At 36.5% G+C, this 26,895-nt stretch overlaps 1 protein-coding gene across 9 annotated transcripts in view; it reads left to right on the forward strand.

Moving 5' to 3' along the window:
• The window catches only part of DLG1 (discs large MAGUK scaffold protein 1), a 295,589-nt gene that overhangs the window by 121,056 nt on the left and 147,638 nt on the right, over positions 1-26,895 (forward strand). For 6 of the 9 annotated variants that reach the window (XM_060099334.1, XM_060099330.1, XM_060099335.1 and 3 more), the window contains exon 6: positions 20,587-20,685. The exons of the other annotated variants lie outside the window; for them this stretch is intronic. In XM_060099334.1, the coding sequence (XP_059955317.1) occupies positions 20,587-20,685 (99 nt within the window). The remainder of the gene's footprint in view (positions 1-20,586; positions 20,686-26,895) is intronic. 9 annotated transcript variants of the gene reach the window in all.

Here is a 26,895-nt window from a genome sequence, read left to right on the forward strand (position 1 = left end):
ATAGCAAAAGTGATTACCAGGTCTCCTGTTTCACTATTGTCAGAAATATTCTTTTCTAAGATTGGATAGCAAGATTAACTTTGAATCTAATTCCTTATAACTATGATGCATGGTACTTTTAGCAGTTTGGAGAGTTGTTATTAAATGCAGTTTTAGTAATTTGAAAGTAATTACTCTGATTTAATATCCCACCAAATAGCCTCTATAAATAAAAAATAAAATTTACTTACTTTACAGATTCACTTAAATTGCTCATCTGTTTAAGATATGTGTGTTCACAACTAAGATTTTGTGTCAGATTCTACTGTAATATGTGGAACTTAGTAGGAAGTCATTAATATTTTTAAATGTTAGGGAAGCCAAGTGGTTATAAATTTCTGCAGGACCCCAGCTTCTAGGATGGGACTTGCCATGTAGTTGGTGCTCAGTAAATGTTTATGGAATTGATTGATTAATTACCATTTCAGTCACCTGAAACCTTGTTAGCTCATGGCCTTCTGAAATAATGGCACCTAACCTGAAACCTCTTGGGTACCTATATTTATCGGATTCACTCTATTGCCGTCATACATGCCTTTGATTCTTCACAGTAGCCCATCTCTTCCTCCACTTCCCTTTTCTTCCCCTCCATTCTTCAGATTTTCTTCAAGCCACACAAACCCCCCATGTACCTGATTTCCTCACCCCTTTGAATCTTTACCCATGATGATAACCATACAGCTTAAAGACTATGTCTAATTTTTGTCATTTGGCTGTATCCCAAAAGTTTACAATGTGAGGTTTTATTGTTTGTTTGTTTTTAATGTTAAACTAAGATGAGTTTCTTGTGAATTATTTTACTTTGGTGTAAGGTTTTCTGTTTTGAGCTTCATACTACTTATGTTCTTAATTTTGAATAGTCATTATAATATAGAAAATGTGGGCTACTCATTGTCAAGCCCTCCTCAGTTCCTCACTTCACCCTTCTTCCTGTTCTTGTATTTATGATCCTTTGATGCCAGTCTGCTCTGTCCTATTTAGTGATGCAGCTCTGTTAAATCCAAGACCAATTTTTATGTTCAACAGGGCCATAAAGAACTCTAGCACAATACTTCTAGACTTTGCTACTTGATTATCTCCTAAGTAAAAGGAGATAATTGGTGATGTCAGTGTTTATTAACAAAAATAGTAGTCATATATAAACTTTGAACAGCTGTAACGTGGTAGGTCACTTCGAATGTGTATTTGGCAATTGTTCCCATGTTTTGGATTACTTCAAAATCCCTATTGTGGGTCATTATAGATATTCAAATAGAATTTCCCCCCTCCCCCAGACAATTGACATGCCAAATTAAGCTGAAAACAGCAAAATTCTCTTCCTAGGAGTGAATGGAACAGGCATAATGACTTATAATTTAAGCAGAACAATAAAATTTTAACAAGAGTGAATATTAGCCACATGAATTGAATAATCTGCTTTTTAGAGGAAAAAACTCTGTCCTAGATCAAAATACAGGAAAACACTGTTCAGATAGATGCCCACTGTTCAGATACCAGAAAAATAAATAGGCTAATTTGTATGAAAAGAATACTATTTGTCCTAAACAGGTACCTTCTGGAGTAGAAAGGATTTAATTTTTAGAGCTATGCATTGGTTATATTGTCCGCAAATGAAGATAATAGCATCAACTTCATTGAGTTAATCGTATTAAATGATTAAATGCATGTAACACTTAGAACAGTGCCTGGAAGCTATTATTATTATTATTTTATTTTTATATTGCTTAATTTTAATAGTCTTCGACAAATTCAAATTAGATAATTAGGAATTACAGTATCTAGGATGGTGCAGTTCATTCAGACATTCAGTAAATAGTGTTGACTGAATAAGTTCCTGTGGGTGCAGGCTGTACAGTTTTTAAAGAACCACATATCTCAACACCTTCAATTGCAGGATATAAAGGAGGGACCCCAAAGAGCACTTCAGATTCTTGGTGAGACACCAATTTCCTGACCTTGCCTTCCCGCCCAACACTCCCTTCTGCAAATGCTAAACCAGTCACAAGTAGACAACTAAATTTAACTGATTACCCACCTTTTACCAAGCATACCATCAGGACATCTTAATCACTAAAAAAAGTTGAAGCCTTGGGGCTTCCCAGGTGGCGCAGTGGTTGAGAGTCTGCCTGCCGATGCAGGGGACACGGGTTCGTGCCCCGGTCCGGGAAGATCCCACATGCTGCAGAGCGGCTGGGCCCATGAGCCATGGCCACTGAGCCTGTGCCTCCAGAGCCTGTGCTCTGCAACGGGAGAGACCACAATAGTGAGAGGCCCGCATACCGCAAAAAAAAAAAAAAAAAAAAAAAGTTGAAGCCTTCCAGATCACCTTCACTTAATTTCCTTATCTCTGTTTGACGCTGGTATATCTCCAATATGTTTTAAACTCCCATTTATCTGTGACCTCCCAATTTCTTTCACTGTGCCCTTTGGAACTCCCAGTTCGTGATCAGCAAAATTTCCTTTTTCCTCAAACTCTTCTGTGATTGTTCATCTCACCTTTTTTTCTCTCATAGAAACCTGGTGTTCCCCCGAGAATACTGTTTTTTCTTTAGCCCTCACAAAAAGTGTAATTTTTATCTGTCATATCCCATGTACCTTGGGACCAACAAGTGGAGTTGATGTCTTCCTTGCTTATCATTGGTATTTATGGATGATTGTACCTCCTTCCTTTTAAAAATGTATATATCATCAGACAGTATTTTCTACTTCCCCTTCTTGTCTAGTCATCTGCATCTTTCACAGTCACTCCTACTCCTTGATGATTTGAACTGTCTTCTCTCTGTCCACTATTCATGTAATCATTCTTAAGTGATTTTCAGTATCCTGGTGTGATCCTTCCAAAATCTTGACTTCTCAGTTCTTTGATATCCTTGCCTCTAGGAGTCTATTTTTTCTTTCACTTGAGTGACCTGCTGAAATGGTCATATTCAAGACCTCATTACCATTGACTGAACCACTTACAAAATCTCAGCTGCAAGCATTTCAAACTGACTAGCACTTCCTTTCTTTTCAGCTCACCTCCCTTACAACAATTTTTTTTTACCCTTTAAAGACCTTCAGCCCAACTTTTTATTACCTGTCACTTCTTTCATGCTCTCACTTCCCTCCTTGCTTTGCTCACATTCCTTGGTCCGTGACTATAAACACTGCCTTTCATAATCTTACCTCTCTTGCTCCTCTGTCACTTCATTGGTAAGATCTAACCTTGGTTAACTGCAACTCTGCCTCCTCCACATCAGCTCCAAAGCTGCCCATTAAACTTCCAATACCTGTTGCCTGGCCCTCATTCTCAACTGATGGTCTTATTCTGTATTCCATCCTGTTAAATGATCCATTTGTGTTCTTAAATCTCACCCTTCACTTCTGTACTAGATCTTCATTTTTGACTGTTCAGGGACTTGTGAAATTCTCTCTTCTCTTCATTGCATTGTCCGTCTTTCCCTCCATACTGGATTATTCCCATCAGCCTACATACCTGCTAAAATACCTTTCATTAAAACAACCAGCCAGAACCCCTCTAGGAGTATAGACTGTCACATCCAATGGTCAGTTCTCAATCTTTATTTTACTCGACCCCACAACAGCTTTTTACACAACTAACTGCTCTCTCCTTTCAATTCTTTTCTCCTTTGACTCTTGAACACCATTCTCCTGATACTCTCCCTACCTCAGTTTCCTTTGCAATATCCTCCTCCTCTTCTTACCGCTAATAGTTAGAGTAACTCAGGGCATCAGTCCTTGAACTTCTCTCTTTTTTTTTTTTTTTTTTTTTTTGCGGTACGTGGGCCTACTCACTGTTGTGACCTCTCCCGTTGCAGAGCATATGCTCCAGACGCGCAGGCTCAGTGGCTACGGCTCACGCACCTAGCCGCTCCGCGGCATGTGGGATCTTCCCAAACTGGGGCACGAACCCGTGTCCCCTGCATCGGCAGGCAGACTCTCAACCACTGCGCCACCAGGGAAGCCCGTAGGAAGTTTTTTGTTTTTTGTTTTTGCGGTACGCGAGCCTCTCACTGTTGTGGCCTCTCCCGTTGCAGAGCACAGGCTCTGGACGTGCAGTCTCTTTTTATACTCATATTTCAGGTGATCTCATCCAGGTGCCTTTAAATACATCAGTACTCATACCTTCAGTCCAGAGCTATTCCCCGTACACTAGACTTACGTATCTGGCTTTCCTACTCAGTATCTCCACTTGGATTAAGTATCTGAAAGTTAACATGTCAAAAACAGAGTTGCTAATTTTATTGTTCTCCCCCATCTTCATTCAGTGTACCAGTCACTGAGATGCTGAATATAAAAACCCTTGGAATAATCTTCTGTTCTTTTTCCCTTTGCTCCACATGCAATTTAATAGCAAATTCTGAGAGGGCTCTGTGTTTAGAATATATTATAATCTAACCACTTTTCACCACTTCTACAACTACTAATTCAACTTATTTAATTTGTTGCCTGAACTATCGCAGTAGATATCTATCTGGTCTCCCTAGCTCCATTCTTTACTCTCACCAGTCTGTTCTTCACCCAGCAGCCAGAGTCATCCTTACAGAATGTCAGTTCTTGTCAGTACCTTGTTTTTACTCTCCCGTGGCTTCTAATTCGATATATAATAAAATCCTAAATCCTTCTTTACCATAGTTCAAAAGGCCCTTTATTATCTAGCCCCTGGCAGTACCTCTAATCCCATTTCCTACTGCTCCCTCAATTACTTTGTTCCAGCTGTATTGGCCTTGTTCCTGTTCCTCAAATATATCAAGCTTGTGGCCATCTCAGAACCTTAATCTTGCTGTTTCCTCTGCCTGGAACATTCTTTCCTCACATATTCTCATAGTTCATTTCCTCACTTCCTTCAGATTTCTACTCATCTGTTACCTTCTCAGAGGGTCTTCCTAGATTCTTGTCTAAGGTAGAAGGCACTTCTTCACTCCAAATGTCACTGACTTCTTACCTTTTTAAATATTTTTCTTCATAGCACTTAATAGTACTTGATTCTTTATTATTATATATTTTTAATCTGTCTGAATTCTCTCTTAGACCTTCTGTGAAACATATATCACACTTTAGCTAATGTTATACTGATCCTCTAGCTGATGATTCTCTTGTTATTTACCCTTATGGAAAGAAATACCCTTGAGGAGGTGAGACAGGGAGAGAAGAGGAGAAAAAACATTCGGTTTCCTTATAACTAGGATGAGTATATAATTCATAGACCAAACTTGGAGTACTTTTATGGAAAGCGGGAACTTCCCAGGCAAACAGAGGCATGTGGTGTCATCATCTGTAACCATTTATCTTCTGACAGTTCCTACCGGGCAGCAGGTCTAAATATTCACACCAAGGCATTTCCACATTGGACCAACACGGATTGGCCTAATCTTCTTATCTATGTATGTTTCAAACATTTGGCCTCATGCCTAATAATAGTTGCGTTTTGAAGTGATAGATCAAATATATATATATATACACATTTTTTGTTCATCTCTAAGGAATGAAATTGCTTATATTCAGTAGTATAATGCCTTTGTATTAAACTAGAATATATAGAGAGTAAGTAGATAATCCTCTTAAATGACTTTGGAAATGCCAAGTCTGATAGTAGAATAGTTTCCAGGAGGATGGGCAGAAATAGTCTCTTTGAGTATTGATTAACCGAGCAATCAAAGTTAGGATAAAAATTCTGTTATACTTGGTTGTGAGATGCTGTCTGTTGGCAAAGTTTAATTTCCTACTCAAAAGGCCAGTAATTTTGTAAAATTAATAACATTACTCAGATTCGGAAATTAATTGTATCCCTTTTCACCCAAAGAATATCTACTCAAAAATATGTTTAAATGGTGTTTGAGACCCAGTCATTTGTATAGTTGGACACTTTAGAAAAGCATAAAGATGAAGATTAAACAAAAAGTTTACAATGGTTATATTCACTTTTAAAAAATACCAGATTGGGGCTTCCCTGGTGGCGCAGTGGTTGAGAATCTGCCTGCCAATGCAGGGGACACGGGTTCGAGCCCTGGTCTGGGAAGATCCCACATGCCGTGGAGCACCTGGGCCCGTGAGCCACAACTACTGAGCCTGCGCGTCTGGAGCCTGTGCTCTGCAACAAGAGAGGCCGCGACAGTGAGAGGGCCCGTGCACCGCGATGACGAGTGGCCCTGCTTGCCGCAACTAGAGAAAGCCCTCGCACAGAAACGAAGACCCAACACAGCCCAAAAAATTGATTAATTAATTTAAAATAAACCAGATTGACCATACAATCCATCAGTTACATTCCTTAGTTTTTACCCAAATGAGTTGAACATTTATGTCCACATGAAAACCTGCACACAGATGTTTATAGCAGCTTTATTCATGATTGCCAAAACTTGGATGCAACCAAGATGACCTTCAGTAGGTAAATGGATAAATAAACTGTGGTACAGCCAGATAATGAAATGTTATTAATCATTAAAAAGAAATGGAAAGATGTGGAGGAACTTGAAATGCATATTTCTAAGTGAAAGACACCAATCTGAAAAGGCTACATACTGTATGCTTCCAACTATGTGACATTCTGGAAAAAGCAAAACTACGGAGACAGTAAAAAGATTAGTGGTTGCCCAGGGTTAGGAAAGAGAGAGGGATGAATAGATAGAGCACAGAGGATTTTTAGGCCAGTGAAACTCTTAGGTATGGTACTATAATGGTGGATACATGACATTATATATAAACTTGTTCAAACCCATAGAAGGTACAACACCAAGAATGAACCCTAGTGTAAACTGTGAACTTCGGATAATAATGGTGTGTCAGTGTAGGTTCATCAGCTGTACAATGTATAGCTCAGGTGGGGAGTGTTGATAGTGGGAGGCAGTGCATGTGTGTGGGCAGAGGTTATATGGGAACTCTATACTTTCTGCTCTAAAAAATGAAGTCTGTTAAAAGAGCAACATTGGTATCTTAAGGTAGATTAGATTGGCTATAGTTTGAAGAACTAAGTAAGTGAAATCTGTTATATAAGCTCTTTATAACTAGGAAGTGTGTTGCATTCATCTTTGTAGTTTCTATAGAGTATCATGATTGTTAGATTGTCCTTTTGTCAAGGACAAATAGGTAAAAAGAAATTTCACAAGCTACAATTTATGTATTTTAGTATGTATATTATATATGTGTATATATGTATTTTTTATATGTATATGTATATATATATATAGTTTTAGAGTTAGCTTCTAAAATAATGTGTTAATAACAGTGCTGAAAAATGACTGGCCCATATGCTTTGAGGTCAGAATAGGATATTCAGCCTGCACAACGTTTTTGCCCTTTGCTTATTTCAAGCAGTGTTTGTTTTCCTGAGAATTGTACTCCATACCTCTTATCACAGCTGCATTTCAGTAATCAGTTAGGTAATGATTTGTTTAATATCAGCTGCTAAACCATAAGCTTCACAAGAGCTGGTAGTACTGATGTATGTTTTCTTCTCTTATATCCCTAGAGCCTAGCATAGTGAAACGCACATGTTGACTGTTTGTTGAATGAATAAACAAATGTTAATATATGTGTCTGTTTTCATTTAATCTGATGATGGCTACAGGGAAATTTGGAACTTCTAAATATGGTTTGGCCACTGTAAATTTCCCAAGCCATTTTTATATAGAACTATGGCTTTAAAATTAGCAAGTCTCCATTACAAGATTTTATAAAATTATGTATATTTCTAAAGTAATTCAAAGCCCTCTGTGAAAAAACTGTGAAGCATATATCTTCTTAACATATGAAGAACTTAAATTCTTATTGTCAAAATTTGACTTAGTATTGTTTTCTTTAAAGAGCTCTCACTGCGTTATTCTTTGTACTTCTTGGCACTGTTATTTAGATAACATTTTCAATCCTCCATTTTTATATCAAAAGTTAGAATTTTGATAAAGGTAAAAATAGTTATTCAGACCATGTGGAGAACAGTAGCCTACAATTATCACCTTATTTTACAAACTTTAAATAAACTAACTGATGTGACAATTTTACAGGCATATGCAAATCAGTCAACAAAGGCTGGACCTATTTTGTGCAAGTATAAACCAACTGGTGTCACATCTGGAAGCAGTGGAATTTTAGGAGAATCCTGAGTACAACTTCTGCCCCTAGATAAATTTATTTAAAAGATGTTTTCCCCCTCACCTCTTAACAGGAGCCCTGCCTATTCATTCTTCATCCATTAGTTAACCCCAATTTAGTCCCGTTTCTGAACAGTATTTTCAGTATTTTTGAAATCTGAACAGTGACTATTGACTCAGCCAGCTGTGGAGTGTGAAGAAATTATTATTATGACAAAATGGGACCAGCTGATGGCTTTACAGAATTTTTGTTGGTCCTGAGGAAAATAACTGGAGATTATAATCTGCAATTTGAATCAAAACGTATCCCAGCATCATTTTTCTGTATTTAACTCTGACTAATCTTGGTAGAACCATCTAATATATCAAAGCGTTATAAATTTGAAAAATTATCAGTTTGTAAGTATTTTGAAAGATATAGAATGGGATTTCCCTGGTGGTGCAGTGGTTAAGAATCTGCCTGCCAGTGCAGGGGACACGGGTTCGAGCCCTGGTCCGGGAAGATCCCACATGCCGCAGAGCAACTAAGCCCGTGTGCCACAACTACTGAGCCTGCACTCTAGAGCCCGTGAACGACAACTACTGAGCCCACGTGCCACAACTACTGAAGCCTGTGCGCCTAGAGCCCATGCTTAGCAACAAGAGAAGCCACCGCAATGAGAAGCCCGCGCACTGCAACGAAGAGTAGCTCCCACTTACCGCAACCAGAGAAAGCCTGTGTGCAGCAATGAAGACCCAATGCAGCCAGAAATTAATTAATTAATTAATTTTAAGAAAAAGAAAAACAAAGATGAATACCAACCTTAGGAATTAATTGTTTCAGCTATACTAAATGCCATAGCAGGATTTTGGAGAGGGGAAATAGAGCAAAAATTGTATCATTCTAATCATTTTTTCCAAACTGAAAGGCTACATACAGTATAGATCCTAAATTCTTTCAGTTATAAGAACACAGCTTTATTATATAGGCCTTTTTTGTAAAAATATTTTAAACTCTAGATGAAACTTGAAATTTTCATATGTATTTATTGTTTTTTTAATTCTCTCATTCCCTTTTTTGGGGGAGGAGTTGCTTGTTTTTATTATCATAGGTTAAGCACTACAAGAGAATTAAACCAACTATAGTTAGTAAAAACTAATGTAGGTGTCTCGAAGTTATATTCTGTTCTCTTCATGACCTAATCAGACTTTTTTCTTTTTTAAAATCACCTGAAGCGGAGTCAGCATACTACAGCCTGTAGGCCAAATCCAGCCTGCTACCTGTTTGTGTAAATAAAGTTTTATTGGAACACAGCCATGCCTATTTATGAATTGCGTTTGGCTACTTTCAAGCTGCTACAGCACAGTTGGGTAGTTGCAACCGAAACTACATGGCCCTTAAAGTCTAAAATATTTATTACCTGACCCTTTATGGAAAAAGTTTGCCAACCCTTGACCTAAGGATTGATGAAATATTGTTTCTTTTCTGGGATATTATATATTGTCTTTGCAATAAAATACAATAGCAACAATAAAGACGAAATAAAGCTCTTTTTGAGCTATTCTGAAGAGACAGTGTAGTTTAGTAGTTGAGAATGCTGTCTTTAGAGGATGATGGCCTGGGTTTAAATCTCTATTGTATTTATTAGCTGTAGCACCTTGGACAAATAACCTAAATTCTGAGTCTCTTTCTTCCACCTACAGAAAACAGGGATTAAGATCTAGTGAAAATTAATGGGACAAACCTGCAAAGCCCTTAGTATAATATCTGACATCAGTAAAGTGCCTATCATCATCATCATCATCTTTATCACCACTTTCACGACCACCATCATTATTGGTCCCACAAAATATTCTGGCCTTTTAAGTGAGGAATCTGGAGATATGGAGAAGCAACCTCATTACAGAATGATGAAGAATTATGTTTTAACAGGAGGATTGGTAACCTTGACTGCGTCCAGCCAGGAAAAGAGAAACCACAGTAATTATTTTAACAGGGAAAATGTAATATGGGGGGCGGGGGGCGGTGTTAAAAAGGAAACTGAAAAGGAAACATGGAACACCAAGGTAAAACAGAGAAGCAGCTAACCTCTGAGGAGGGACCTAGGGACCAGGTTAAGGTTAGTAGAACCCAGAAGTTTGGAGGAAGGACACCACAGGTTTTAAATATGAGCTGTCAGTGATATTTACTTTCTAATACAGCTTAAAAAGGAAAGAGGTAAAAATCTTTTGGGCAAGTGTTCTTCACCAAGACATGTTTATTTTCATTTGGGATATTATTAGGCAATTAGCTGTTGCTAGGTAGAGAACAACATGAAACTGGCAATTTTTTGGCATTTTTGTATTTTGAAACTGATAAGGTCATCATATGGTAGAACATCTTGAACACTTTCTGATTGGTAGTGACCGCCCAACCACACAGAATCTTTTAGCAATATCTGCTTTGTGTATAGCATGGGGAGGGAGGATGTACACAGTCCATTCCAAGTCACTTTATCACTTTAGAGTGCTGATGAACTCAATCTCTTTTGGCAATCACATGGTTTCATTCGTCCAACAAATATGTATTAAATATTTACTGTGTGCTAGATACTATTCTAGGCACTGGGCATATAGGAGTAAATAAAACAAGAATCCCCACTCTTCTAGAGCTTATACTAAAGGGGGGGAAGACAGATGACAAATGTAATTAAAATATGTAGTATGCTGGAGGAAAGGTAAAAAGAGAAGGCAACAGGAAATGTGTATGTTTGTGCGTGTGTGGTTGGGGTGAAGTGGGGTTAGTAGAATAAGAGTGTCTTCAGCTGGAGGGCGATATTTGAGCAACGGCATAAGAGAAGTTATGGAGTTGAGCCATATGGATGTCTGGAGCAAGAGCATTCTATGCAGAGGAAGAGTGAATAAAAGACTGAGGCCAGAGCATGTTTAGAGTGTTTGGAGGGGCTTCCCTGGTGGCGCAGTGATTGAGAATCTGCCTGCCAATGCAGGGGACACGGGTTCGAGCCCTGGTCTGGGAGGATCCCACATGCTGCGGAGCAACTAGGCCCGTGAGCCACAACTACTGAGCCTGCGCGTCTGGAGCCTGTGCTCTGCAACAAGAGAGGCCGCGATAATGAGAGGCCCGCGCACCGCGATGAAGAGTGGTCCCCGCTTGCCACAACTAGAGAAAGCCCTCGCACAGAAACAAAGACCCAACACAGCAAAAATAAATTAATTAATTAATAAACCACCCCCAACATCTTTAAAAAAAAAAAATAGTGTTTGGAGAACAGAGAGGTCAATATGGCCGAAACGCTGAGTGGGAGGAGAATAGTAGAAGATGACTTCAGAAAGGTAACAGTGGCCTGAATCACTAGGGACTTGTACAAGAATGAATAGAATAGGGTAAATATATGATTACTAGGAAGATTTAAGGGCCCGTTTTAGGTTAGTCATTATGGAGTCCACGGTTGTGTATGTTTCTGTAGCCATAGTCTGATAAAATTGGGGGGTGGGGGGCGGGCAGCATATTGCAGTTGGTAGTTTCATACCTATTTGTTAATTATGTAACCACATCTTTGAATCCAAGTTTTGGATCTCTGTTTACTTGAAATTTTTAGTGATTGTTGGCTCATCCTTCTACCAATACAAAGTGATCAGCTGAATGCTGATAGAATACCATCTTTTTATAATGAAGGGATGACATACTTTAACTATCATGAATCTTGCAAGCAGAAATAGATCCGTAAACTAGATGTTCTGTCTGTGTGAACTAACAAATCTGTACCCATGCTTCTATACTAGGATTGTTAATCACTAGATCTATTTCCCTATCCCCTCTTTGTTATTTTAAAATCAAAAATTTATATTTAATTCCTTAGCATTTGTTAAAAAATGTATCTGGTTTCGTTGCTATTTGCTTCTGAGATAATTATGACACAGGTATCATATACAGCTGGTTCAAATAACATGGAGTTTATGTTGAAGGTACTTATTTGGAGTAACTGTGGCAAAAAGAGCATTTGAATCAAATAAGAACCGGATCTGAGCAATGAAAAACACCTTTATTCTGAAGATACCGGACCCCTGTTAAGTACAGTGATTCCCAAACAGTTTTGATAAATCTACTGTGCTGTATTTTATCCTTCTATAAACATAAGAAAGGCTTGAAGTTTTTTCCCCTGGTTTCTCTTTTCCTCTTAGATAGCTTCTTTGACATTTATTCAGAGAAACATGTCTCATTACCACATAGTAGATATTTAAGCAAAGGAACTTGGTTTAAGAATATTAAACTGTGCCATACAAAAACAAAATAAAATCCTTATTGACCAACAGTGGCATAGGGGTAATTTTTTTTCCTTGTTATCTAAGATATTGATAACAAAAGAGTTGCTATTTCATATATTTCATCTTCCGTAAATGTGGTATAAATTTATTTTGACCTTATTGAATCTTTGTGTGTATTCTAAGCTCAGTTTACCACATTCATGTGACATGTTAACGTAAGATGTAAACAATTATTAATTACCTGGTAGTATGGTATTAGTTATCTTTCTTCAGAGTTTGATCTTATGCTATGATGACCATTTTAATAAGGAAGAAAATAAGTGAGAGGAACTTCCCCGGCGGTCCAGTGGCTAAAGCTCCGCCTTCCAATGTAGGGGGCGTGGGTTTGATCCCTGGTCGGGGAACTAAGGTCCCACATGCCATGGGGTGCAGCCAAAAATTAAAAAGAAAATAAGTGAGAAAGAGTTTAAAAATATGTTCAGAAAGCCTTGTAAATCTATTGTGGTTGGGTCTAACTGTGATGTAAAAGATACTTTTTAGTGGCCATTGTTGGTGTTATTCTTAATAGTCCTTCCTCCCACCTTCCCATCAGTCACTAGATATACCAATTCTACATTCAAAATCTATCTTTATTTGACTACTCATGTCCATTTTCACCATCACCATCATTTGGCTAAAGCCACTGATAACCTCTCAGCTGGATTATCATAGCAGCTTCCTAATTGTTCCTTCTATCTCTTCCTGTATCAGTCAGGATTCAGATGCACATATAAAAAAAAACCACTTTAGGGCTTCCCTGGTGGCGCAGTGGTTGGGAGTCCGCCTGCCGATGCAGGGGACGCGGGTTCGTGCCCCGGTCTGGGAGGATCCCACGTGCCGTGGAGTGGCTGGGCCCGTGAGCCATGGCCGCTGGGGCTGCGCGTCCAGAGCCTGTGCTCCGCGATGGGAGAGGCCACAGCAGTGACAGGCCCGTGTACCGCCAAAAAAAAAAAAACACTTTAACTATTTTAAGCAAATAGAGATTTATTAAAGGTAAGGGCACTCAATTTATATATTGTTTTTCATTTATTGTTGAATTAATGGAAGTGAAAGGGAGTTACATGGTCATAAATGTAGATGTGCAGTACGCATGAAGCATGTGGCTATACCTAATGAGGTTTCAGACCACTTTTTATCAAAATTCTTTTAAAAGCTGCTTTCATAATTTTAAGATCTTAAATGAAATTTAAAATGTAAAGCTGTGAATAAATAACAAGAATCTCTAAAAATTAGTTAAAACATTTTTCAGAAAGCTGTCAATTCGATACTGGCATTAAAAAAGTACTTTAAAAATATGTACAATCCAGTTACTTTCCGGGAATTTACAATTTTCTGCAGTGTTCTTTGAGACAGTGTTAATATTATAGCCTCTGTTGTCATGGAAACAAGTCTCTGAAGGCAGCCTTCGAGGCTAATGATTCCATGGTGTTGCTATGGATAGAAACAACTGAGACCGTTGTTAGTCACATGGTCAAGATTAAAAAAAAAAACCTAAAACTCATTGGAGCTGATCTTATTGAGTGATATATACAAATGGAGCAGAAGAAGGATGATGGCATAAAAGTCATATTGTCTAATAAAATATGTATGTAAGATTTTTCAAGTTTAAAATGCTTATGGTGATTTCCTTCTTTTCTGTAATAACCCATATATAATGGTTACTGTATATTGCTGCCTCATTATTTAGAGTCTTAAGTTTGCCATTTTCCAATTTAGAATCTTGTTATACAACTCCCCAGAATTTTACCATGCTCTCAATCCTGCACTGAAAATAGCCTCTTGTCTCTTCATATGTATTATCATATCTAACATCTATGCTGTTCCTCATTACTCAGCCTTCATTTGATTAGATATTATTTGTTTAGTGTGGTATTTTTGTTTCATATGAACTAAATGATTTGTTGTTCTGTAATTCTGTGTTACCTGAACTGGTTATTGGCTGTGGCTAGGAAATTGTGTGTGTTGGTACCCATTTGGTTTTGAAGACTTTCTCAGAAGTATTTGCCTTTCTTAAGGAAGAAGCAGGGGCATATGTTCTTTTTCAAAGTACTTGCTCAGTGCCCTGTAGAGAGTGGGGTGGATTCAGATGGTGCACATTTTTTTTAGGATTTTTAAAAAATGGTAGTCAGATCCTCTAGATTATCATATTGAAAGGAAATAGATTTAGAATAGGCTCTGAGCCAGTATTACAGTGAGGTTTAAATGTAATATTAAAGAATTTATAGTTTATCATAAAGGGTTTTGGAGAGCAACTGCCTAATGGAGGAAATTTTTGCTTGGCCTTGAAATTTGATATAAGCATACAACTTTGTCTTTTTTATGTTAAAATGGATTATTAATTAGCTAATAGCTGACCCTATTATAGAGGCATAAAGAAACTTTTATAGGTGTTAGATATGTCTTCTACTTTGATTGTGGTGATTGTGTCACAGGTGTATGTGTATGTCCAAACTCATCAAATCGTATACATTAAATATGTGCAGTTTTTGTATATCACTTATACTTTAACAAAGCTGTTTAAAAAAATTAAATCAAAAATGATAAACTTTAGACTTTCTTGTCTTTGATACTTTGGATGACTACAGCCAGTTATTTTCTAGTTTATCACTCAATTTGGGTTTGTCTGATGTTTAATGTTAAAGTTATGCATCTTTGATAAGAATGTCACAGAAGCGATGTATTCTTATTACATCCTATCAGGTAGCATATGATTTTGATTTGTCCTGGTGATGTTAACTTTAAGATAGTATCTGCTTCATTTCTTCACTGTAATTAATAAATCTTTGTAGGGGAGATACGTGTGTCTATGTGTGTGTGTGTGTGTGTGTCTCACATTCAAACTGTCTTCCACTAGAATGAAATGGAGGGTTCATTCAGCAGCAATGGAAGTTTTAACATTTGTTGATGTTTCTTGAATGAATTATTACTATGATGGTTGCCAAATGATGATTTTGTAACTCCATCATTCCTTCTACATTTCTTAATTGGCATTCTACTGTAAGGAAATGCTCCCTCTTCTCTCTATTCATTTAATTATTATGTAATTATATCAGTGTAGACTCTTGGAGTCCTGTTTAATTCAGTGGGATTTATGCCATCATTATCGTTATTTATTTTGAGTCTCAAATTATTCCCAATCTGACTGATAAGAGCCCTTCAAGCTGACTCTCAGTGTCCTTTGTCATGCCCTCGTTATTCTTCGAGCACCTCCTTATTTTCTGGAACAGCAGAATATTCTAGGCTCATATTGTACCTGCTAGACTCTAGCACTGGAATCAGCCTTTTCTCCAAAGATTCCTCTTTTTTTTTTTTTTAATCAAAGAATGGGTATTTATAAACCAGGATCTGAATGCCAAGTATTTTCATGCTATTGAGGTGTTACTGCTCCCAGGTCTTCTCTGTAGACAGAGCTAGGGTATATATGTACATATAAACACATGCATTTATTTCTGTATTTATATATATTGAAAACCGTGCAGTCATACCAGTGCCTCCAAATCTAGTCTAAAACCATAGATTTCAGGCTAATTTTCTCCCTTTCCATATTTGTGACTCTGTTCTCTGACATGAGGAACCTTGCTTCCTTTATCCTTGGATCAAAAATCCCCTGTATGTAAGCAATCTCCTGTCACTGTCGATGCTCTAGGTAGACATCCTTCCCACCCAGCTCAAGATCCAAGATATCCCCACCCTGTTCCACTGGGGTCCCTATACTTCGTGCCAGACTACTACTGCTGCCACATAGATACTCCATCACACTCGGGATCCAGCAAAACACATCAGGCTGCTGCCACTGCTTGCCCACATGGGATACCCTCCTCATCCTGCTCGGACTCCGCAACACCCTGCTCCAGACTGCTGCCACCCTTCCACTCCCTGTGCACAGAGACTCTCCTCACCCTGCTCGACTTCAACAACCTGTACTTTCCTATTCAGGAAGTCTTTGCCTACACCAAGATCCTGATGATATTCTATCAGTACTATCTTCTAGAAACCTAATTTTTGTACATCTCTTAATTATGTCAGTAAGCCATCTGGAATCAACTTTAAGTATGGTGTAAGGGAGTGAATAGGGTTCATTTCATTTTCCATATGTATATCCAGTTGATTCAGCAGCAGTTTTCTAAAATTATTGAAATATAGTTGTTGTACAGTATTATGTTAGTTTTGGGTGTACTAAATGATTTGATATTTACGTACATTGTGAAATGATCACCACAGTAAGTCTAGTAACCATCTCTCCCCATACAAAGTTATTATAATATTATTGACCTTATTTCTTGTGCTGTATATTACATCCCTGTGACTTATATAACTAGAGGTTTATACCTCTTAATTCCCTTCACCTCTTTCGTCCACCCCGCCCCCCCACCCCACTGCTTCCCTCCCTTTTGGCAACCACACATTTGTTCTCTGTACCTATGAGTCTCTTTTCATTTTGTTTTGTTTGTTTTGTTTTGTAGTGAGATTATGTGGTATTTGTCTTTCTCTGACTTATTTCACTTAACGTAAATTCTTTTAAAACTATCTTTTTCTCTTTGTCATAAATTAGGAGTTAGAATCTCTGGGTTTTTCAGACATTTTTTAAAAGTTGTAAGTATTCCATTGAAAATTAGTTAGCATTTAAATTATTTGTTTTAAGCTCATACTATGGAATTTTAATTTTTTTTTCTATAGGAACAATGTATAATTGGTGACTGGAGTCCCAAGTAAGACCCACAGGCTTTATTCCTAATGTCCTTTTTTAAAAAAATTGTGGTAAAATATACATAACAAAAATTTTACCATTTTAACCTTTCTTAAGTGTACAGTTAATTCAGTGTCATTAAATACATTCACAGTGTTGTGTAGCCATCACCGTTGTCCATCTCTATAACTTCTTCCATCATCCCAAACAGGGAACTGGTTTAGACTGGGAACATTAAAAAGAAAGAAAAAAAGGAAACAAAATCTAATGGCTTAAAATCTCTTTCTACAGGATATAAGAAATCCAGGTAACAGTAGTCTAGCAAATCTTTTCCTAATTCCTCACAGGTTACCTTTTGTGAGCCTAGCTCAGTTGTAAAATGAAGGGTTAAACTTGATCCCTAGCTTCTTCAACTCTAATAGTCTTGTAAAATCATTGAAATTTGTTAGCATCTTTCAGAACAATTAATGGGAAACGCATTTTCAGTTTATTTTCTAGAGAATGAGATGGTAAAAGATCATAATAATTGTTTTTCTCTTAATATGAATAGATCTTCCATCCCTCACCCAGCATTATAGCATCACTGTGTATTCATGGTTGACAACTGGAAAAGTAGAATTTGAAATAAAGAGGCAGGGGAGAAAAACCATTCATAATCCTGCCCTCAGAGGTTTACTTTTCAAACATTTCTTTCCATTTTTTAAATAAAAGCTTTATCTTCCCTTTTTTACTTAATGCCATGTCATAGGCAATATCCTTTATGACTTACAGGCTGTTCTTTGAGATGCTTGTTAACTGATGCATAATATTTAATCTTATAAAATTATCATTATTTGCTCAACCATTCCAACACCTTATATTTAGGATATCCTACATTTCCCCAAGTATAAACAATGCTCAAAAGAATATAGTGAGTGTTAAGACATTTGCTTTTTGAATTATTCCCTTAGGATAGATTTCCACAATTAGTAAGTCAAAGAGTTTGAACATTTTTAAAGCTATAGATAATAACTTAGATTGCTTTTCGTAAAGTTTGTATGAAGTTATATATCCAACAGCACTGTGAAAGGACCTGTTTCCATGCATTAAAATTTTTTTGAGTTTTTTAATTGTGGTAAAATACATTTGCCATTTTAACCAGTTTTTTTTTTTTTTTTTTTTGCGGTATGCGGGCCTCTCACTGTTGTGGCCTCTCCCGTTAAGGAGCACAGGCTCTGGACGCGCAGGCTCAGCGGCCATGGCTCATGGGCCCAGCCGCTCCGCGGCATGTGGGATCTTCCCGGACCGGGGCACGAACCCATGTCCCCTGCATCGGCAGGCGGACTCTCAACCACTGCACCACCAGGGAAGCCCTTTAACCAGTTTTAACTGCACAATTCTGTGGCATTAATTACATTCCCAATGTTGCCCAACCATCACCACTATCTACTATTTCCAAAACCTTTTCATTATCTCAAACTTACTTTGTAACCCTTAAGCAGTAAACGCCTTATACTCCTCTCTCCCTGGCCCCTGGTAACTTCTAGTCTACTTTTTATGAATTTACGTATTCTAAATATTTCATATAAGTGGAATCACACAATATTGACCTTTTGTGTCTGGTTAATTTCACTTAGTATAATGTTTTCAAGATTCATCCATGTTAAGCATGTATCAGAATTTCATCCCTTTTTATGTCTGAGTTAATATCCATTGTATAAATATACCACATCTTGTAGCTGTTTATCTGTTGATGGACACTTGGATTGCTTTTACCTTTTGGCTGTTGTGAATAATGCATCATAGAACACTGGGGTAAAGTATTCAAGTCCCTCTTTTCAGTTCTTTTGAGTATTTACCTAGGAGTAGAATTGCTGGGTCATATGGTAATCCTAGAGTTAGTTTTTTGAAGAACTGCCAAACCAAACTGTTTTCCACAGCGACTGCACCATTTTGCATTCCCACCAGCAGTTTTTGAGGATTCCAGTTTCTGCACATCCTTGCCAACACTTGTTACTTTCTGTTTTTTTTTTTACTTTTTTATTACAGCATCCTAGTAGGTATGAAGTGATATATCATTGTAACTTTGATTTATATTTCCCTAATGAATGATGATGCTGAGTATATTTTCATGTGCTTATTGGTCATTTGTGTATCTTCTTTGGAGAAATGTCTGTTCAAGTCCTTTGCCTATTTTTTAATTGTCTTTTTGTGGTGATTTGTAGGAGTTCTTTATATATTCTGCATGTTAAACTATCATCAGGTGTATGATTTACGAGATTTTCTCCCATTCCATGCGTTGTCTTTCCCCTTTCTTGATAATGCCATTTGGTGCACAAAAGGTTTTAATTCTGATAAAGTCTAATTGATTTTTTTTTACTTATGCTTTTGATATCATATTTAAAAATCCATTGTCAAATCCAAGGTCATGAAGATTTATCCCTATGTTTTCTTCTAAAAGTTTTATGGTTTTAATGCTTATATTTGGGTGATTGATTAATTTCCAGTTAGTTTTTATATAGGATGTGAGATAGTGGTTTAACTTTATTCTTTTGCATGTTGCTATCTGGTTGTCCCAGCACCATTATTGAAGAGATGCCATACATTTTTGATAAATCCTGATTGATTTGATTGACAACAAAAGGTCAACATTATAATTTTATTTTGTGTTTCTTTATCAATGAGGAAAAGCATAGTTTCAAGTTTGGCAATTGGTTCTTCCTGTTTTAAGTGTCTTCTAATGTACATTGTTTTCTTATAGATTTGATTTTAATGTTTTTCTTATATATGTAGAATATGTCATTGGTATAGCAAATATTTATGAATTAATCCAGTTTATAGAGATTGGGACTTGTTACAAGACACCTGTTTTGTGTTCCAGTTAACACCTTTTTTTAAAATAGTAATTAAGCCTGATAGAGTAATTGAGTATAAATATCAAAACTTCTTAGTTTAAATTATGTCACTAGAGTTCCCACTTAATGACTTTACAGGCAGGTTTAAGACAGGTTATTACAGTTCTTGATAGTAGAGGTTAACAGCACAGATTCTTTAAAATGATATAAATTCAGTTTTTAAGTCCTTTGAATCTTCTGTTTGTGGACTTATAGGCCCCAATTGCCTACCTCATGGGCTAATGAAATTACTTTTGATTCTTTGAATGCAAGGAGGAAAGTAGTCAAATATATACTGAATGCTACAAAAATATTTTGTAGTCTGTCTGTGAAGTGAGTGTCTTGCCTCCCAGTGGAGGAGTATTGTTAAATCATTATCTTTTATTATTTTCATTTAAACATCTAAAGAGTAGTCACTCGTTTTAACTACAGAGTCATTAAAATTATTATTGGTGGTATAATTGAGCGTTTTCTCATTTACATTGAAGTAATATATTATTTTACCTATTTCAGTTATTTCTGAAAACTATAATTTATCTTTGTAACAAAACTTTCTATTATGTGTTTCCTTTTTATTTGATATTTTTCCTGATTTTTTGTCGTTGATGATTTTTAGCCAACAGAAGCTGTACCTCCCTCTTCTCCCACTGTCCCTGTGATCCCTGTCCTGCCAGTCCCTGCTGAGAATACTGTCATCCTACCCACCATACCACAGGTTTTTATTAGTTTTCTTTTTTCTTTATAAAAATTTCATTTGTTTTTAATGTTTCATTTGTATTCTTTTCAAATCATTTTAACTATTTCTTTGTTAGATTTGGTAATTCACGTTGGGCTTCAAATGGTATTTTTAGGGAGTTAAACATCTGGGATTTAATATAATATGGGTTAATATTTGCCATTTTATTAGGTTATCTGTGAAATAAGATACATTCTAAACTTCATCATATTGAACCGCCTTAGATTTGTTATCATGCCTTTTATACTTGTAAATCTGTTTGAAACAGTTTTTTAATTTATTTGCTTTGGGAAATTTTGTTTATTTTCTAAAGATAATAAAAATAATTGTCCTCCTGATCTTGTACTGGATGGGTCATTTTATATATAGCATTTTGTTTTCTAGTATATATTTATCTTTGGAAATACTCATCTTTCTGTCACTTGGTAGGATAACATACTTCACATTTATTACTTAAAAACAATAGCTAATGTTTATAAAGTATGTGGGGAACTCTTCGTGGTATCTTTGCAACTTTTCTGTAAATCTAAAACTATTCTAACATTGTAAGTTCATTTTTTTTAAAGTTAATTTATAACAGTCAAAAAATAAAATGAAACAATAGCCAAATGTCAGAGAATCTGAACATTTTTAGCTTTCAGAGCTTTATTTAATAGTTCCAAGGGATGGCTTATTAAGACATTAACTACCCAACCAACAGTCATCCAAAGTTAAAATAATGGTAGTATTATTACATATAATAATAGTGATCTTTTTTTGTTGTTGTTTTCTTTTTTTTTTTTTTTTTTGTGGTACGTGGGCCTCTCACTGTTGTGGCCTCTCCCGTTGCGGAGCACAGGCTCCAGACGCGCAGGCCCAGCGGCCATGGCTCACGGGCCCAGCCGCTCCGCGGCATGTGGGATCTTCCCGGACCGGGGCACGAACCCGCGTTCTCTGCATCGGCAGGCGGACTCTCAACCACTGCGCCACCAGGGAAGCCCTAATAGTGATCTTTGGTGTGAAAGATCTCAACCTCATTTAAAGTGTAAATAAATGCATCTTTAGGTATTTTTATTATTATTGATCTATAGCATAAAATCTAGTAAAAATGGTGTTTTTGCTGTGAAAACACAGTGTCAAAGTAAGTCCTATTGTGGGAAAAAATGGGTTATCAGCTGTGATTGTTCACATCTCAGTGCCCTTCCCCTCTCCTAAAAATGAAAATCAGTAAGAACATTATACAAAATAGGATTCTAGGGGATATTATAGGTAATACACTGAAACTTCAGTCCATGTTATTATGTTACTGCTTCTATATAATCTCTGACCCTTTATGAAAATCATTAAAAGTCAAATCATTGTAAAACTACCAAGAATTGAATAGATAAGTCCAGATGGATATTTCCTCTGTATTGCAGAGAAGAAATTGAATTTATAACTAAAATATAATTCTACATAAGCAGCCAAAGGGTTATTGTAATAATGTAACACCTTTCCAAGTAACTAGGATTTAGTAGTACAATATTTTTTAAAGTAGGACATTTGAAAGTTTATTTTACTCTTGTCACCTCAATTTGTCTTTTGATGTTAAAATAGTTTTCTAGAATCCTTTGAAATTTTGTAGTAGTTTCTGTTCTTATATTCAATAGGGAACCAGTCCTTCCAGTTCAGAGTTCTCTGACTTATTTACTCCAGTGTCCCTAACTTAGCATCACACTACACTTGGAAATTGTTGAGACATTGCATAGCCATGTAGTTATAAATAAAGGACTTAGAGTCAGATTGATCTGGTTTAGAATTCCAGTCCTACCACTTAACTGGCTGTGTAACTGAGCAGTTTACTTAACACTGATCTTCTCTTTACTCATCTGTAACACTGAAGATGATAGTACTTGCTTGAAATGTTTTACAGTGATTGAAAGAATAAGAGTGTGTGTGTGCAGCTGGCACATGATCTTGGCTATTTGTATTATTAGTGTTGTTTCATATTTCCTTGAGACAGTAGACCAAGGAACAAGTTAAAAAAACAAATGAACAGAAGAAGCTTATTTATACTACCTAGCTTCATTTTAGGTTTTAAATATACTTAGAGAAGTCCAAAAGTAGAGTAGTTTAACCATTGATGTTGTTTATGTGAGAAAGCTGTGGGTGTGCCTCATTTTCCAGAATAAGTAAGTGTGTGCCTGAGTAATTGAGTATAACACACGTTATAAAATTAATAAAAGTGATTAAAATATTTGTCCCCAATTGAATTTTGAAATCCACACCTAATACATAACCTGATTTTAACATTTTAAATAGATATCTTTCTTCTAAAGATCTACTACTTTATATTTTAGATGCATCAGGATGTAATAGAAGTAGAAACAGAAGACACAAGATTTAGATTTAGTCCTACTTTGTGACTCAAACAAGTTACTTAACCTCTCTGAGTTTCTACTCCCATCATCTATTAAAAAGGGTGGCTGACGCCTCCCTGACTACTTAAAATGAGTTTGAGGACAGACAAATAGCTAGGTAGATGATAATTTTTTTTAATATTGCCTTTGATTATTTGTAGAACTTTAAACTTTCACAGTACTTTTATATTGATTATGTCATTTAAATTTTATGAAAACCCTCTGCAGTAGGAATTATCATGCTTATTACTCAGAGTGGTACAGAAAAGGATACATTGAATGACTTTTTGAAGTTACAGAAAGAACCTGGACTTTATAATGACACTTGACCCTACTACTTCCTGGCCTCACCCTTGCCTGGTTGTGTGATGGTGGGGACATTACTCAGTTTCTCATAGCCTCAGTTTCTCCACATAGAAACTGAACACACAGTAGTTGTATAACAGATGCTAGCTCTTCCTGTTGGAGATAAAATCATATAATCTCTATGATACTGGCCTATTAAATATACACCCAGAGTAAATACTCTGCTTTAAAACCAGATTCTTTAGACCACCTTTTTTACCAGTTTTGAGGAGCTATCGGGTAATTAAAGTATTGTTGAAAATGCTTTATAGCTACTTTTGTGTGTTTGTGTGAAAGTCTCTGTTCACACGCAAACAGGTGCTTTGGAGGGATTGGTTTTTGTTCAATTATTTGTTATTGTTCCAATCATGTGGATACTAAGATGAATGTAACATTGTTCTTGTCCTCTAGGAGCCTACTCTCTGTTTATGCAAATCACAACTTAACAAATAACTCCCACATGACATGAGAGTAGTTAACATTAGAGGTATAACCAGTATAGAAATCCTGTTGCTTCTGGATAATTCAGGTTCCACAGAACATTTGAGTGTTGACTCTTAAATGATTTGATCATTAGTATAATCTAAAACATGGCTTGATACATTTTCATTTTACTAGTAATCTTAAATAGAATAGTATACTTGGATTGCCTTGATGAGCCTTTTTAAACCACACACTAATATCTGACTGCAGTGCCACTGTTCTATTTGTGTTTTGGGGTTTTTTGTTGGTTTTATGTTGGTTTGTTTTTATATTATTTTCAAATCATTTCAGACTTACAGAAAGTTGCAAGAATTGTACAAAGAAATTCCATATACTTTGACCCACATCTCCCAATTGTTAATATTTTTACCTGCCACATCTGCTTTACCATTTCTGTTCTTCTGTAATTGAGTATTATACTATTTTTTGTAAACCAGTTAAAAGGAAGTTTTATTCATGCCCCTCTTACCGCTAAATATTAATACTTTACAATACTAAATATTTTCCCAAAGAACAAAAATATTACCGTAGTGCAGTGAGCTAAACCAGAAAATTAACATTAATATAATACTACCCACTGTAATTCTGTTTTGCCAGTTGCCCTGATAATGTTTTTTTAATATGAAAAACAAAAACAGGTACTTTGGCGCATCCAAGACCACAGTTAGTTTTCATGAGTCTACTTTAATCTGAAGTAGCTACACAATCTGTCTTTTATGTGTGTGACCTTTTACAAGGGAACAGGCTAGTCGTTTTGTAGAATATCCCGCAATTTGTGTTTGATGCGTTTTAATAATTAGATTGAGGTCATATATTTGTTTTCCATTTTTTTTATTGTGATCAAATACACATAATGTAAAACTTTCCACCTTAACTGTTTTTAAGTTTACAGTTCAGTGGTATTAAGTACATTCATATTGTTGTGCAAACATCACCATCATCCATCTGCAGAACTTGTTTCATCTTGCAAAACTGAAACACTATACCCATTAAACACTAAATTCCCCATTCCTCCCTCCCCCCCAGGCCCTGGCAACTACTATTCTACTTTCTGTGTCTATGGTTTTGACTCAAGTACCTCATGGAAGTGAAATCATAACAGTATTTGTCTTTTTGTGGCTAGCTGATTTCACTTAGTATAATGTCCTTAAGGATAACCTGTGTTGTAGCATATGTAGCATCAGAATTTCCCTTCTTTTGAAAGCTAAATAATATCCCATTTTATGTATATATGAGACCTTGCTTATCCATTCATCTGTCAATGAACAACTTGAGTTGCTTCCACATTTTAGCTCGTGTGAATAATGCTGCTGTGAACATAGGTGTACAGACACCTCTTCAAGACCCTGCTTTCAATTCTTTTGAGTGTATACCTGAAAGTGGAATAACTAGATCACTTTGTAACTTAATTTTTAGGGGAACCGTCATACTATTTTCCAATGTTGTATCATTGTATATTCCCACCAGCGGAACACAGTGGTTCCAATTTCTCCACATCCTCACCAACACTCCTTATATTCTCTTTTCATGATAGTAGCCAGCCTGATGGGTTTGAGGTGGTATCTCATTGTAGTTTTGATTTGCAGCTCCCAAATGATTAGTGATGTCAAACATCTTTTCATGTGTTTATTGGCCATTTGCATATCTTCTATGGAGAAATGTCTATTGAAGTCCTTTACCTTTTTTTTTTTTTTTTTTTCTTCCGGTAAGCGGGCCTGTCACTGTTTTGGCCTCTCCCGTTGCGGAGCACAGGCTCCGGACGCACAGGCTCAGCGGCCATGGCTCACGGGCCCAGCCGCTCCGCGGCATGTGGGATCTTCCCGGGCCAGGGCACGAACCCGTGTCCCCTGCGTCGGCAGGCGGACTCTCAACCACTGCGCCACCAGGGAAGCCCACCTTTACCCAGTTTTGAATTGCATTGCAGTTTTTTAAATTGAGCTTTAGGAGCTCTTTATATATTCTGGAAATTAGTTCCTTATCAGATATATGATTTGCAAATATTTTCTCCCATTCTGTGGGTTGCCTTTTTAATTTGTGGATGGTGTCATTTAATGCACAAAATTTTTAATTTTTAGGAAGTCCAAATTGTCTACATTTTCTTCTGTTGCCTGTGCCTTTGGTGTTATATCCAGTGAATCACTACCAAATGCAGTGTCCTGAAGCTTTTACCCTGTGTTTTCTTCTTATAGTTTTATAGTTTTTAGGTCTTTTATTTAGGTCATGGATCCATTTTAAATTAATTTTTGTATATGATGTTAGGTAAGGGTCCAAATTCAGTCTTTTGCATTTGGATATCCAGTTTTCCCAGCACCATTTGTTGAAAAGACTATCTTGTCCCCATTGAATGGTCTTAGCACCCTTGTTGAAAACAATTTGACTATATATGTGAGGGTTTATTTCTGCAGTCTCTATTCAATTCCATCGGTATATGTCTGTCTTTATGACAGTACCAAACTTTTGAGTACTGTAGCTTTGTAGTAAGTTTTGAAATGAGAAAGTATGAGTCCTCCAGCTTTGTCCTTTTTAGAATTATTTTGTCTATTCAGATCCCTTGAGATTCCATATGAATTTTAGGTTGAATTTTTCTATTTCTGCAGAAAACATCATTGGAATTTTGATTGGGATTGGATGAAATCTGTAAATTGCTTTGGGTAGTATTGACATCTTAACAGTATTAATATTTCATGAACAGGGAATGTGTTTCCATTTATTTCTGTTGTCTTTAATTTCTTTCAGCAACATTATAGTTTTCAACGCACAAATCTTTCACCTCATTTGCTAAGTTCATTCCTAATTATTTTGTTCTTTTTGATGCTGTTATAAATGGAATTCTTTTTGTAATTTTCTTTCCAGATTGTATAGGAATGCAACTGATTTTTGTGTGTAGACCATATGCTGCTACTTTGTTAAGTTTATTAGTTCGAACAGGTTTTTGTATGGTTTCTTTAGGGTTTTCTACATGTATGATCATATTATCAGAAGA

Source organism: Mesoplodon densirostris, chromosome 5 (genome assembly GCF_025265405.1).
Source record: "Mesoplodon densirostris isolate mMesDen1 chromosome 5, mMesDen1 primary haplotype, whole genome shotgun sequence".
Classification (NCBI taxonomy): domain Eukaryota; kingdom Metazoa; phylum Chordata; class Mammalia; order Artiodactyla; family Ziphiidae; genus Mesoplodon; species Mesoplodon densirostris.